Genomic DNA, 16,283 nt, shown 5'->3' with positions numbered 1-16,283 from the left:
GAAAAAGAAGAAACGCCCGCCGCGTACGCCTAGCTAATTACCCCCCACCCTCGCCCTCGTACCACGTACGCAAAAGAGAGCGCTGCCCTTTTTTTCGGATTACCTGCCGGCTGCTGCTGCTGGCTATACGTAGTACGCGTGGAGAGAGGCCTCGAGCCGCGCCGCCGACGCTCTATTCACGATCCTAACCCAAACGACCCTCGGCTGAACGTGTACGTATAAGCATACGTACATACGTGCCTCGTGTAGCTTCATTACCATCGGGAGGATTTAATGTTAATGGCGAGGTGAGAGAAGGTCTAGAGAGAGAGGAGAGTAGTGAGTGAGAGATGAGGCTTAGACGCGCTGCTCACACATACACACACAGCACAAACACTAATACGTTATCTAGCCGCGCGGTCCATCGAGCGTATAAACCGAAGAGCCGCCGCCGAGCTGCTAAAGAGGCGTGCCCGAGGAAACCCGCTATTATATCCCACTATATCGCCCTTAATGGGATGTTGGGCCTTTTTTCCCTTTTCCCTTTTTTTCTTTGCCTTTTTTAATGCTCTTCGGCGGCAGCAGTGGCGCGATACGTACATGTATCTATGTAGGAAAGAGAGACAGAGAGAGGAAAGCTTCGGCGCGTTGCAGCACAGCTCGAGCCCCAGACACACGAGAATGTCGGCTGTGTATGTATATGCGCGCGCGTTCCATCACTCGCGGAATGAGTCGGAAGAGGATGTTATGTCTACCTATAGGTGCACATCCATGGCCAGTGCGAGGTACCGTTGCTCTCTCTCACTCGCTCGCTCGTTCGCTGCCAGAGTTTTGAAAAAGTTTAGCTCAACACACGGACGCGAGATAGATAGAGAGAGAGAGAGAGAGAGAGAGAGTTCGAAGCTGCTGTTATGGGGAGAGAAAAAAAGCTCGATATGCGCGCGCGAGATGTTGTGTACTACATAGAGAGAGAGAGAGAGACTGACGGGCAATATGAGCATGGAGTGGGCATGGCGCGCGAGTACACACATAACAGGAGTGCATCTACGGGAAAACTGTAAAATTTTTGTATTTCGCGCCGCGACTCGCCCTCGTGGACTTGGTGTGTGTGCTGTGTGCTGTGTATGCGGCAATTTCACCCATACAGTAATGCGCTCTTGTTGCTGTGCTAGCTCCATACAGCTCGCGTTGTTAAGCACCAACTTTCATTACAGCAGCAGCAGCAAAAGTACAGATACATACATACACGCAACCGAGAGAGAGAGAGAAATATGCAGACGTATAGCCGGGCTATAATACGTATTCTCTCTCTCTGCGATTTCTGCGCGCAGCTATATATAATACACGCCGTGAGCAAACATCGCGATCGAGAAACACGAGTTGGCTGCTGCTGCTGCATATTCGGATGTTCTCGCGCAATTCGCGATTATTATTGTATAGGAGAGCCACCGCCGGGAGGCTCGCTATACCATATACCCCCCGCATTGTGTATTTTCCGGCTCCGTTTTTTCCTATACACTCTTACGCGACACACCATTGCCGTACACCGCGCGACGCTTCTTCCTATACCCTATTTTTGATTTTTTTTTCGTAGATTCTGCTACTTTTGCGCCATGCATGCAATTCGTACGTATATATACGTATAGAACGTACAATATATAGTATATGGTATACGAAATGTCCCGTACATGCTACCACGTAAACTTCGCATCGCGCGTATAGCCTCGAGGCGTATGTGTATTATTATGCGCTCGCCGCGTCGTCTGCGCGAGTCGAGGCGCAAGTATTGTCATGCATATGCGCGCTTATGTATCCGATCGATCGGTATACATATAGATACCATATACATATGCGCGTACACGCGTCGCCCGATTCGCACGCGTTATTATGGTAAATTTTTGGGGAAAGCGAGAGGTTGAGGATGGTACCTGCGTCGACGACGTCGTCGTACGGTTGTGCATATTGGACGCTATATAGTCACGAAAGAGAGAGAGAGAGAGAGAGAGAGAAAAAAAGAAGAAAAGAAAGGGAAAAAAATTCACGAGTTTGCGCGAGAGCAACGAGATGACGTGCAGTAGCGCGTATCCTACGGTTGCGTATACACACGTCTCGTGGCTCATTTGACTTTCCTTATTGTGAGCCTCCGGGGCTACATACACCATACGCAATATATATACGAATATATATATATAAGAGGAGAGAGAGGAAAAATGCATATTTCGCGAGCTGCAGCAGCAGCAACAACAACAACAACGCGACTCGATACCTTTCCAGCAGCAGCAGCAGCCTTGGGGGCCTAATATAAAATGCGCGCATCAGCCATGTGCGTACGTATATATATTTTTGTATACGCATCGCGTTTGCCGATCGACGATTTCCTCTACTATACTGCTACGGTCGCGAATCGATTTGTCGCCTTGACAGCTCGTATAAATATCTATAGCTATCCGCTGCGAGTGCTGCCGTACGCGCAGTACGTCGTGTGCCGTATCTCTCTCTCTCTCTTCTTCGGCGCACAATGCTATACGTATACATCTCGAATATCAGCGTACACACGCGCACACGTACGAATCGCGCAAAATATATGCACTGCACACCACCGAGTACGCAGTGTGAGGATACATAAGCATCGAGGCGCGTGTGTACCTCTCTGGTTGGTGCTCGCGAGTGTGCGTGAATATATCTGTATAATTCTTATGTATATAATAAACCTAGACGCTGTTTTGGTTATATCTCACGCAAATCACTGCTGCATTCGTCGTAGTCGTCGTCGTCTACGTCCTCGTCGTTGAGTAATCGCTCCGCGCGTTTGCCTTCATAAACGCCGTGCACCGCATCCATTCGCTCGCGACTATACGTGCGCGTGTCTCTGTGTGTGCTGTGTATAATGATAATACACGAAAAGCCCCCACGTGCAGCTCGCTTGTGTGTATTTTAGCACACGTCGTCGTCGTCGTCGTCGAGAGCCAATAGTCGATATATATTTCGCGGTAATATAATGTGTCCAGCAAGCACTGCCTTCGAGCGGTATAGAGAGGTTGCGGGCTTCGAAAGGCTCGCCCGCGCGTGGGCGAATTATGCGTGCGTGTACCTATTTCTGCGCTCGGCGATGGCGACGACGACCACGACGACGACGACGAAGGTGGGTTACATAAGTTTCGTATATACATTTTACGCCAACAGCTGCAAAGAAAACGATTAATAGGAGCTCGTTACGATCGCGCGGCCAGACCTTTGCCAGAGCTTTTTCAGTTCCTGCCTGTGTGTTTCTGTGTTTGTGTGTGTTGGCAATTGCGTGTCAACGATCCATCAAATCAATGGTGTCTGCGTTACGTATACGCACACGCGCAACAGCGACGAACGGCGAGATTCGTATCAGGTTTCGCAACCATGCACGCGCCGCGCACACGTAAAGTACGAAGGACCAGATAGAAAAAAAAAGTTGAGAAAAATCCTTCCTTTCCTTATTCTTTCTTACGTGCATGAAATAACGCTTCTTTTCTTTCTCGCCGAGAAAAATATATATTTAATGTTTTTCCGTCGCGAGAGTACGGCACACATATACTTTGTGTATCCTTATACCTGCCTATATATAGCACATGTGTGTGCGCGGCGGGCACACGTTGCGGTTCGTCCCGCGTATAGGAAACTATTTAATACCTCTGGGCTCTCTCTCTCTCTCTCTCTCTCTCCCTGCGCAGCGTATGCCATTAAGGTGTCTTAAAGCTCGATCCGCTCTTGGTGTGTATAGGTATACACGTATACCTACAAGTACGCCGCGAGCGTGCATATACGAAGCCGCGCGCGCATATTAGTAAACCGCTTAAATCACGCCTATATGTGTATAGTATTATACACGGGAAGCATTAAGAGCGCCTCTGTGTCTGGGTGTGCTCCTCCTCCTCCTCCTTCTCCTTGGTGTATTTATTTCACTTTCTCACAAATGCACGATATATTAACGCGGCTGCCGCTGCTGCAGCTATGCAGCATGCATACGTCTATAATGTAACAGCGTTTATATACATACGTATTATGTGTATTGTAATGCTTCTGCTGCTGCTGCTGCATATGCGTGCCACGTTGCGACCCACGCGAAAATCTTTAAATACATAGAGCATAATATAATTCGAGTGCTGTAATATGTATTACACATTTGTGCGATATATTATATACACGTGTACGTGTGTGTGTACGATATGTACTAGGATATAAACGAAGCGTTTTTCCGTGTCGAATTAAGCGGGCGCGAGCTTATACGTGTATAAATAATGCGCGGATACGTATCCAGCGCTGCAACTTATACTCCTCCGCTGCTTCTGCTTTTGCTTGTGTATGCACATTCGCATATCACAATGTGTATTAATAGTGCAGAGCACAAAGATATATTTTATTTATATACGCGAACGAAGTGCGCTAGATACGTCAAGCGCTCGAGCCAGCTGGGCCTATGAACTTGCCCCGAGATCCTTTAAATTTGGCTCAGCTGAATCTTTTCGTTTTTTAAATCCCTGCGCGATCGGCAATAAATTCTACCCTCCCCGTATTTTGACGCGAACATAATGTAATCGTTCAAAAAAAGCTCGGTTCGCTGGTATTCGATAAGCACACGGTGTGCGCGACGACCACCTATAGCGACTATAGAAAGCGTCGTCATTAGATATCTCGGGTTAAAGTCTCGGGCCTGTGTGCACATTGTTCGCGCTCGTTCGGCCAGCTGATCTTTAAAAATATAGATCGCAGTCACAAATATATTATATCAATGCGTAGCGTATATAAATCACTGCTTGGCGCTTGCGCGCACGCGTGAGTACGCATTTATGGATAGCTCTCACAGAGCAATCGGCGTCTCTCTTATATTTCATTTTCTTCGAGATCGAAAAACTGAGTACAGAGAATCAATCGCGCGCAGTGAAAGAGGCTGTGTAATTCGAACTTGCAGATCGGCGATGATCGAGTGACAAGTCTCCATCATCGATCCATGAGAAGAGATCTTACACGCATTACGCGCGTCGATTGAAATTCAACTTTTTCCTCTTATTCGAATCTCGCACTTGCTCGAATGTATATGCGTACACAGCTTCCGATATCTTTGGACCACGCCTCGACCGTGTCAACGCAATCTCGTTGCAGTCACACGACACTCGCGTCAATAGACAATCGTGAAAATTCAATGGAATCCGCGCGAGCTCCGATTAGAGCGACACTGATTTTTTAAATACCGAGTAATGAATCAACGATTAGTGCTTTACATGTGTACAGCCGAACGCGTATAATAAGTGTAACACATGTGTGTAATAATGATTGTATGCCATTATGGAAATTCAGACTCTCACGCGCGCATGTACACACGTTCTCTCATTCATATACACTTATACTACTATTACGATTTCGAGAGACTCGAGAGTCGACTTTCGAATCGGCACGCACGGCGGGGTATGCGCGACTCGCGCGCGCGCGCACGCGACTATTTAAAAATCGTTAATGGCAATGATGATGATGACGATGTTTGGGAGGGCTGCATATACACATTGCTTTCGAGTAAAAGTCTTAACTAAACGAATACAACACTCTCTCAGCCTCGTAAATTAAACTGCGCCATTTGTGTCTAGTATTCGTGTAGTATTCGGTATTCGTGCGCTGGAAAATCCGTCGATTGTACGTGTGTATCGTGTACACCATAGAGCGACGAAACGATCATTGCGATCCGATCATTACACGCAGGCGCACGGACGGTGAAATGTACGCACGTAGCGATCGAGGCGACGACGTCAAGCCGAGACGAGACGTATACGTATACGCCAGAGGAGGTACGCGATCGAATGTTAATTATCCGCTGTATTATGCTGCACGTACACATAGACGCGGGTGTACACACGTACATCCCCCGGTGAAAGAGGAGTAGAAGGAGGAGTATATATACTGACTAGGACGACGACGACGCTCGGCCCGGAAAACCTCGATGATACGCGCGCGGGCACAGCTAATAGTCACTGTATATATACTACGCGTATGCCTGACTCAGTGCACTATAGCGTATATATTCACCTGTATATACGCAGAGCTCGAGATCGACAGTATATACGGAGCTGCAACGGCGCAACGTATACGTCATATTGCGCGCACAAGTGAATCGTGTCGTGGTGGTATGTATACGGGGCCGCGCCGATCCCTTTGTCCGTGTGCATCGGGCACACTGGACGCGATGATATGCGTGTACCACCAGCGAGAGCAGCAGCACAATGAGGCTGTGCGACATCCAGAGCTATGTAATGCGCCGCTGCAGTCTCTCTCTTGCTCGTAGCTTCGGCTTCTGGTGCATGCATAGAGAGAGAGCTATAATATTCATACCGCGCGCTGCATTGCTTTCCCCTCCTCTCTCTCTCTCTCTCTCACTAGGCAAACAAACGTCCCTGCAGCTAGCTAGCTGTATGCGGCATGGCGTGTGCATTGTGTCCTGCACCACAGCAGCAGCAGTCCCTATGCACCGTGCACATTTATGTCGCCTTCGCGCGTTGCGTCCGTCGCTTATATGTATGTACGCAGCGGCAGCAGCTGTTGCAGCTTGCGAAAAGGCGCGCGTCGACGTACATTATAGTTAGTTGCGCGTACTACGTGTCAGCCTGGTGCGAACGGAGGAGAAAAAAAATATAGGAAACGAAAGCAACGACAACGACAAAAAAAAAAAAGAACAGAAAGAGATCGCGAGCGATACACACACACGCGCGCGCGTTATTGTACGTGTATACGCGGGTCAAATGAGTCAACAAGTGTCACGCGTTACGTTGTTGCGGTGTACATATACCACTTTCTGCACGCACTTCGAAGGGCTGCACAATGTATGTAAGCGATTGCAGTTTATTCGCGTGCTTCGTTCACCCCTGCAGAGTGTCATATAGGTATGTGTAGTAGAGTATCGCTCGTTAACGTGTATTTCAGTGTTAGATTTAACCGATAATCGATTAGGTGCCGAGGAATTATTTTTCCGATAGAGAATGAATTGCGTATTCGAAAAACTCTGATACTCATGAATCTTAGCTCTTATATACGAATCGGTTATTTATTTGCCGCTTGCGGATTTGCAATGCTCCATCTATTGGTGAAATCAAAAAGCTCGCGTTTAAATTTAACACCTTGCTCAAAGATAAATCTTGTTACAATACAAAACTTTAACCAAAAATTTTTAACAAAATTCAACAAACTCACTGGGTGGTCTATCTACTACTTCATGCCGACTCGAGGTTGAAGTATAAGCTCGTTTATTGGGGTTACTTGGTACGAGGGACTATAAATTACGTTATAATCTGACGATACTCGTGAAAAGCCAAACTCCACCGCTAGATGGCGAGTACTTTAATATCTGTAAATCTGCAAGTGGCAAAGTCAAAATAATTGTATAAGTCCGATCTTCATCATTTTTGATGACAATTTGTAATACACAAACTACGTTGTTACAGCGAGAGCACGCGGATGTCGGAGTTTCGTTGACCGGAATTGGCCGGCGCGTCGCAATGTGCACCAGTAGCGCAGTGCAGGCACAGGCGGTGCAAGGTACACACGCACACATGCGACATAACCGGCCGCGTTTATACATGTATGAAATGTCTCGGTGTGGCGTATAGAACACGGAGGCATGATGAGGCCATCTGTGCACATCGAGTACACGCAGCAGCAGCAGCACAATCACATCTCGTATATTGCTGTTATACGCGTACAATATCGTCCGAGCGCGGCTCAAAGACGCGTATTACACTCGTGCTGCTGCTGCGCTCGTCTTACATTACTATATTATATACATACGTTACATATACATGTGTTATATATCTATTATAATATACAGTATACGGAGAGCCTATATGTAAATAACCTGTTGTGTGCGTTTCTGTTCGCAGTCGAGCCGAGAAAACCGCAGATGGAGTACAATGGAGCGCTGCTGACTACCGGCCTGACCCTGCGCGAGGGACAGGACGCGTCAATATCCTGCACGTCCAGATACGGCAATCCGCCTGCCCTCATAAAATGGTAATTATACACGTATACTCATACATACATACATACATACGCCCATGGCACATGAGGCGCAATTCGCTCTCCGTCTGCCTCTGTGTGTCTCTCGCTGCTGCAGTTTCATTACCTGCAGATTCTCGCTTATATATCTGTGTGCTTGTACTATACCGCTACTACCTGCTATGCGCAATCCACTCGCACTCGCGCGTGGACACGAGGTGCAGTGTGGTGTGTGACGGGCTGCACGCGAGCTCCAGCCAAAGTCAATCGTCCATACTCCTACTACATCCTATATATGCTATACCCCTCGGTGTGGGTCGCGTTTATATAGATAGGAGTTCTGGGCTGTGCAGAATTGCGCGAGTCATGTGCTGCAAATACCTTTGATATGCACCATGATATAGCCGCGTACATATATCGTCCGGCTCTCGTGGACCGTGCATTATGCAAGACGCGCGTACTTACACGGGTACACAACATCGCTGACGCGGTTTTCGAGCTTACGTACATACGCATACGCTACATATATGCAGACTTGGCCAATTTGGTATATACGGGATAAATTCCTCCGAATCGTCGTAGCGGCGGTGTAAAGACACGCGCCCAGCTATGACATACGCGCACGCACACCTCGTGAATATTACACATTTTTGACGTTTCCACGTGCTCGAGCTTGTATACGATCGTCGCAAAGGCTCGATAATAATTCATCGTAGTATAGCCGCGTGTACGTATTTAAGTATAAAATAAAACAGTGTCGTCGACGCGCGATATATACGTATAGAGGATGGGGAAGGGAGGATTATTGTCGCTGTTGTGTATATTATAAGATTATGGGCGTGATAAAAATACATCGTAATCGTTCGATGCGTGCGTATATAAATTCTCTCTCACTCTCTACGTATATATCATACAGTCGAGCGCGCGCATACCCATATACCGATGTACGCAACGAGTTGTTTTAGCTCGATTATACCCCTCACCCCCCGCGTACGATATAAACTGCATGATCTTGCGCCGAGCCGAGCCGTGAGTGAGCGAGAGTACATACTAACGCGCGAAGCGCTGCCGCCTCGTGATTTCGGCGCCTTCAGCGCTTTTACTCATAAATCTCGCGGATATTAAAGCTCCTGCGCCTGCTGCTGCACTCGCTATACACTGTATATGCTGTGACTGCTGCTGCTGCTGCTGCTGCTGCTGCCGCGCGAGGTTGGAATAGTTAAGGTTTTTACTGCCCAAGCCGCTCGCGAGAGTGCAGACGAGAGCCTCGTGCATGCACCAGCCGTGTATAGCTATATAACAGGCGCAGTTATACGAGCTGGGCCGTTTTATTTCGGCGCGCTAATAAGTGCATTGTTGGCAGCAGCACCAGCACCAGCAGAGAGAAAAAGAGCGCGAGAACGAGAGAGCTTTTTTCGCGTTTCGAAGCACGTCGACCTTTTTTTTTTATAGATATATATTATATACATGTACCTGCAGACGCACACACAAAGTGTCAAGATAAAAAAAAGGACGACGAAGAAACGCGCAAGAGAGAGAGCTGTAGGCGAGATTTTTTTTTTCTTAACAATGCAGAGAGGGACGAGAAAATTTATAACCCTGAGACAAGTCGACGACGGGATCGTTAATAATTTTGCTCGCGTTCATTTGACGAGCTGCAGCGAAGAATATTCGTTCGTTGTGTTGCCTCGCGCGCTTTTATGTACACGGATGACTGGAGCTTCGACGCGCGGGTGGAGCTTCCAGCACCATCACCACCAACAACGACGACGACGACAACAGCAGCAACAAGGCCGAGCCGCGGCGCGATAACGATATCGGAGCAGCAATGCGCGCACCATATACACACCGCCGACTTTTTTTTTCTTCTTTTTCTTCTTCTTCTTCGTCGTAGTCTTCGTCGTCGTCGTGCCGCGCGCGGAAAATGATTAAACTAATGAAGCGATCGATCTCCCTGGGCTCTACTCTACTCAACTACTACCTACCTACCTACCTACCTACTGTCGCTATGCAGCCGGAGCAATCCGAGAGCGCCTCGAGTCTCTTCTCTTTCTCTCTCTCTCTCTCTCTGCAAGGTTCCTGCGCGGCCGCGGAGAGCTGTTACGTGCCTCATAAAGCCGCAATCTCGAAGGAAATCCAAAGCCACCGCGCGCGCCGGTCTATAACGAAGGCAAATTTATATACACATCTCGATGTATACTGGGCTGGGTCGGGCTGCTGCTGCAGCGCACGGCACAAGTGCAATATCTCGATCTCTCTGCAATGCTTATATGCTTATAGGTACTATATCTATATATACGGCAATACGCTGCACTTTACATATGGTGCGCACCGCCGCGACGATCTGCAGCAGCTTACGTTTCTATATTATATATAGCGCGCGGGTAAAGTAAACGATGAGCTAGCTGCTGCTGGTATATAAGTAGTAGTGCCCAGTGTGACCAGTGACTACACATAAGTCTGATAAATGTTCTCGCGTGTTTTATGTTCGTTTTCTTACTCTGTTTGTGTGGCTTAAAATATATGATAAAAAAAAAAGAGTAAGAATTGCTACCTAAGCGCGCGCGAGGCTAATATATAACTTTATTATGTACTGATTTATATTAAACTTAAGCCTTCTCTATGCCACTATAACTGATGCCGCCGCTGCTGCTACTGTTTCTCCGGCTCTGCCCTTCCTCCTTTTTTCGAATTTTCGCACTGCTGCTACTCCGCCTCTCGCTGCTCCGCTGCGTATACCAGTTCATATTATTGTATATATAAACATCAAATCCGCTTTCGACGCGTCTGCACGCACACAGGAGCACGCACCGGGCCAGCACAGCAGTGATACATAACACTCGGCTTGAACTTAAGCTCCGCGCGCGACGAGAATATAAATAAAAAAAAAAAAAGAGAGAGAAAATAACGATAACAAAAAAAAAACGAGAGCGAAATTAATAAAACATCCCGGGCTCTATCTCTCTCGCGACTCTGTGTGGCAAAACTGTGCACGTTATAATATCTTTCGCCGAATCGTCGCGCGCACCCGTTGATCGCTCGATTTATATTCTATCGTATTTATATACAGGCGATATATTTTATATGTATATATAATAAATGAAAAGCCGCGCGCGCGCGAGGAATTTTTTGCGTCGCTCGCGCGCCCACCCACGGCACAGCAACACTGCATCCATGCTGTACGTAGCAGTGGATAGTTATATAGTCGTCTGTATATAGTATAAAAGTAGGAGTTGTGCCGCTGCTGCTGCGCTCTCATGCACACGCGTGATCCTGGGAGAAATTATTGTCTTTTATAATGCCTGGCAGCAACAGCAACAGCAGCGGAGCAGTGGCAAAAAAAGTGTGCCTCTCTCTCTCTCTCTTTCTCTCTCGCTTTTCCAACTCTATATATAAATAATAGTTATACGTGCTGCGCCTTTTCCAATATTTCAGCGACTATATAGAGACCCCCCATGCACAAAAACATACACACACACATGTGCGCGTTCATTTTTACTCCGAAAAATTATCAGGCAGATCCTGCAGCGCAGCGCCCCACGACCTCCAGCAGCAGCGGTGGCAGTGACATTTTACAATCGCGCGGCGATTATATACAGAGGCTTCGGCAGTGTGTGTACAGTAGTTATATACGCGCAGCGATGGTAGCAAGTGTGCCACTTTTTTTGCGTTTTTTTTTTGTTCGTCGCATATCCGAACGTTTTATCCCTGAGCGTCCTGAAAATTTAATGCCTCGCGCAGTTGTATGTGTGTGTGTGTGAAATGTGCATATATTCACGTTCATACACACGTGAGCTTGCACTATTCTCAATTGTAATATGCACATGTGTGAGGATAGTATACGGCTCGCGAAATAACTCCGAGGTCTGTCACTGGCATACATACACACCCACACCCATCCTCGCATGTACTCGTGTGTGTGTGTGTGTGTGTGCAAGTAAATATATACATGTGTGGATGAAAAAAAGTTCAGTCAACAATTTTCAAAAAAACTAGCACTTTGAAGCTATAAAAAAAGCCAGACAACATCGTCGAGAGTGAGAGAGACGCGCGGGTCGATTTTTACCTCGTTCGCATGTGTGCACCGTCTCTCTCTCTCACAACGTGTATTACAACAACTCGCCCATCCGTCAATGACCAAAGATTGAGATCATAAAAAATAACGAGAGACAGACAAGAGAGAGCGGGAATCGCCGTTTTTTCGCGTAACAACCAACGGAACGACAGAACGACGACTATAAAAAAAAAAAATAAATAAATAAAACACTGAAAAAAAAAGAAGAGAGTGAGAGACAAGAAAAGAGTTTCAAAGAGCGAGAGAGAGAGAGAAAGAAGGGGCACACGAGCTGTGCTCAAAAACAACGCAATATGATTCATATCAGCTTCCGCGCGCAAGTGCATGTATACATTACTGCTACTGCTCTATGCACAGGTATAATATAAACGACCTGAGAGAGGAGAGCTACTTCTGCTGGGGCTAGTACTACGCGCGAGGCTCGTTTTAAGAGGCTCCCAATTTTGACGCAGCCACTATATACACCGTAATAGACGTATTTAAGTAGAGGGGCCCTTTTGCCGCGTTTTGCTGCAGATTATACGCGTGCGGCAGATTGTCATCGTCGTCGTCGTCGTCGCACATCTCCACGCAATAATATATATACACAGAACGTCTAAAGTTTTCATTAAAAGCTGCGTGCGGCGGTGCTCGAGCACTGATGGCTCCTCTGCCTGTTTTTTCTGCATCAGCAGACTCTCTCTCTCTCACTCTCTTCGTTCTGGGTGTTTTTACTCTTTCTCTCCCGTCGCACAGCAGCAGCAGCGGCAGCAGTTATAATAGCAACCCCTGGTCTTTTGTTGCTCGTTTTAATTCGATTACCACCGCGGCGGACGCGAGAGGGTCTTTATTATACTCGCGTACGCGTGGTTTTGTATCCTATATACACGAGGCTCGAGCTCTCTTAGCTCTCTGCACGGTATACGATGTAATATAAAGTAGCAACACACACACACGTACACTGATGAGCTCGTCGCCTGTGCACTATATACATACGATACGCGCGTAATAATATCTTTGAAATCGGAATCTATGGGTTCATTACAGCGCAGCAGCAGCTCGAAACATCCCGACGCGCCGCGCGACTTTCTCGTGTCTGTGCTGTACACCTACCTATCCTACCTACTGTACACGTGCATTAACCCTTATTAATACCCGGGCGCGCGAGCTTTGAAATCGAGTCGCTCGCGCGTACCTATACCTGTATGTATACACTACCACCGCTGCTGCTGCTGCTGTCGTATCGTACGTACGATTCGTGTGTAATTTAAATTTTTATTTACCCTTTTTTTGCGCGTCTTGCACGCATCTCTTTACGCTGCATTTAATGTATTTATGTACGGTGGCAATAATGTAATGGGTACACGTAAACCTGCTACGTAATGAGATTATTTTGCGCGAAACAGACACATACGCATACAGCAAGCGGGGGGTCTAAAAAAAAAAAGAGGAGGAGGAAGGAAGATGAAAATAAAATTGAAAGAAGCAACAACAACAAAAAAAAAATGTAACACGGGTAAAGAGGAAATAAGAGGGAAGCGTGTCCGCGTACAGCAAGTCGCGCTGTCACCGGAGTGTGACTTGTCAAGTAGCTCCAACTCGCGCGCGCTTTATATTTTACATTATCATTGTTATACATCGCGTATTCCTTATATATATTTTAGAGCATAGAATCGTGTGTTACTACTAGCACTACTACTATAGTACGCCGGGCCCCGGTTGTGTAGCAAGGAAGAAAGGAAGGAAAAAAACAAAGCCAACGGTTTGCTTTCCGGCGCTCTCTTTCTTTTTTTTTTCTTTATTTCATTCTTGACGATCCTAGGCCAGCGCGAGCGAGCGATATCTTCGAGTCACCCGCGCGTTACGTGGCTCGGGCTACGTAGATACTTATGTCCTGGCCGCAGAATAGATCTATATAGGGTATGTATAGGTATTAAAAGCAGCTGCAGTCGACCGAAAAATAATTATCAACTCTCGCAGTCGTGCCGAGAGGTCTCCGAACTGCAACGCGCGCTGCAACGGTCGTTAACAATTATATGTATAATATAGCCTCGACGTTTTGCTGCGATGCATATATATTTTTTCTTCTTCTTCTTCTTCCTTCTCGGCGTCGATCGCGAGTCTTTCGAGCGCGAGCGCGTCTCGCGTCACTCATTGTCATCGAGGTACGAATTAGCATATGTGCGTGTGTGTATTATAAGTAACTATGCGAGGGATACGCAACGAAGCATCCAAGAGTCACTCGTTGCGCTTGAATTTACGACATTCCTGAAGGAGCGCTAGAGAGAGAGGCAGCAGCAGCAACGAGTCGTTATAATATAAGCGCGTATAGACATATTCACGCGCGGGCAGGACAACTGACAGTCATCGATCGTTTGTACATACACATACATTTATGTACGGGCGCTGAGTATACGAGAGATCAGCGAAGGAGAGAGGAGAGAGAGAGAGGATCGTTTTCGTTCGTTAGTCCGGCAGAAAACGCACTTACGGATCGGTTGATGGCCTTAGTGCTGCATCACGATACTATATACCGATGCTCTCTCTCTCTCTCTCGCGTGTGTGTGTGCAGGTCATCATTTATTCGCCTGTATATACCGTAGATTACCCTCACTCACTCTCTTTCCTCCTCTCTGTGTACAATGTGAACGAGCGAGCGAGAGAGTCGCTTTTCATGGCCTTAGCTCGCGGGAAAGATCATCGATCACGTATATGAGATGCGCTTCTGCCGATCCTGATGCTGCTGCTGCTGATGCCTGCACGAACGTACATATATATATAGGAGTCTCGGGGGCCGGGGCCGGCCTTTAAACGCGAAAGGGAACAATTTGCGCGCGCTTATATGTACGGCGTACATACATATATACACACGCACACATTTACCGAAGCTCCATTAGTCTGCGGCCGCACACACGCATCACGAGGGATTGTTAAACTCCTTACGCGAGAGAGAGAGAGAGAGAGAGTCTGGCCGCGTGGTTAACATATATAAGCTAAGCTGTGCTGCGCAGCCCTCAATATGACTCCTCCTCGCTCTCAGAAGGGCCTGATTGCCTCTCATGCTCGCGGCGAACTACTACTCGTGCAGCGTACTGCTGCATGATATGCTGAATAAACAAGAGCATAACGTATATAAGCACATGCGCGTGCAAGGCTATACGGTATAAATGTGTGTATCGTCTCGAGCAGGCCCAGGATATCGAGGATATTATACGTACGATGATATGAATCAGTGCGAGGGTAAAAGTTTGTTCGGGCCTGTAAATGAAAAAAAATGATAATTACAACCCTTTCAATAGTCATTTTACCGTGGACATTTCGTATTATCTCCTACTTGATCAGATGCACACGTACAAACGCTCTCTCACTTTCTATATAATAATTTTTGACAAAATCATTCGAGGGAGATCGTAAAAAAATAATCGAAAATTCAAACGAAAAAACAATATCCGATCGAGAAACAACTATCCTATACCCATCACGTTATATACGTACGCTACTACCGCATGATCGTCGCGTACACACATACACACGTAATATAATATAAATGGCCGTATCACGGGGCACCACACGCGAGGCGAGCTGCCCGCCGCATGGACGCGAGCAACGTAGGCAATATAGCTGCCGCCGCCGCTGCACTCCAAATGAAAATAATGAGCCTATACGCGAGAGATGGCCAGGCCAGGCCAGTTCGGTCTCTCGTGTGCGCCTGGCAATTTTCCCCCGAGAGAGAGTGCATCGTGTCCGTGTGCGCACTTACTACTCTACCACCGCTGCAGCTATATGTAGTACTGCATAAGCGCGGAGCTAGCCTAGGCGATTGCGGAGCGAGCCTAGGCCAAAGCCCATACTCAGGAACCGCTAGAGAGAGAGAAAGAGAGAGAGAGAGAGAGAGAGAGAAAAGTGTATACGTATAGGCCGAGTGTACTGCAGCAAGAGGCAAGAAGCCGGAACGTCGCGTCTTTGTGCACGCGCGTGCGAGCGAACTGCAGTGCGGTGGTACAGACACACATATATACTGCAAGTCCAGTGCGGTAGATCGGATATACACACACGTATGTGTATACGTATACGCGAACGCAAGGAGCATAGCTCGGAGAAAAAAAAACAGAAAAGAAAACGTATATACCGCTGCTGCTGCTGCTGCTGCCCCGACGTACTTAGACTTTAAACTCTTTCTCTCTCTCTCTCTCTCTTGGGCGCGACTTTTCTCTTGACTCGATCCGAGCTGCAACAGCAGCAACAA

General features: G+C 47.3%; 1 protein-coding gene across 1 annotated transcript in view; it reads left to right on the top strand.

Annotated features, from left to right (window-relative positions):
- The window catches only part of LOC106656726 (kin of IRRE-like protein 3), a 62,355-nt gene that overhangs the window by 18,389 nt on the left and 27,683 nt on the right, over nt 1–16,283 (top strand). The window contains exon 2 of the mRNA XM_014377847.2: nt 7,869–7,998. Within this exon, the coding sequence (XP_014233333.1) occupies nt 7,869–7,998 (130 nt within the window). The remainder of the gene's footprint in view (nt 1–7,868; nt 7,999–16,283) is intronic.

The sequence above is a fragment of the Trichogramma pretiosum genome, unplaced genomic scaffold (assembly GCF_000599845.2).
Source record: "Trichogramma pretiosum strain Unisexual culture from Peru unplaced genomic scaffold, Tpre_2.0 scaffold41, whole genome shotgun sequence".
Lineage (NCBI taxonomy): Eukaryota > Metazoa > Arthropoda > Insecta > Hymenoptera > Trichogrammatidae > Trichogramma > Trichogramma pretiosum.
This window is presented reverse-complemented; position numbering and strand designations above follow the sequence as displayed.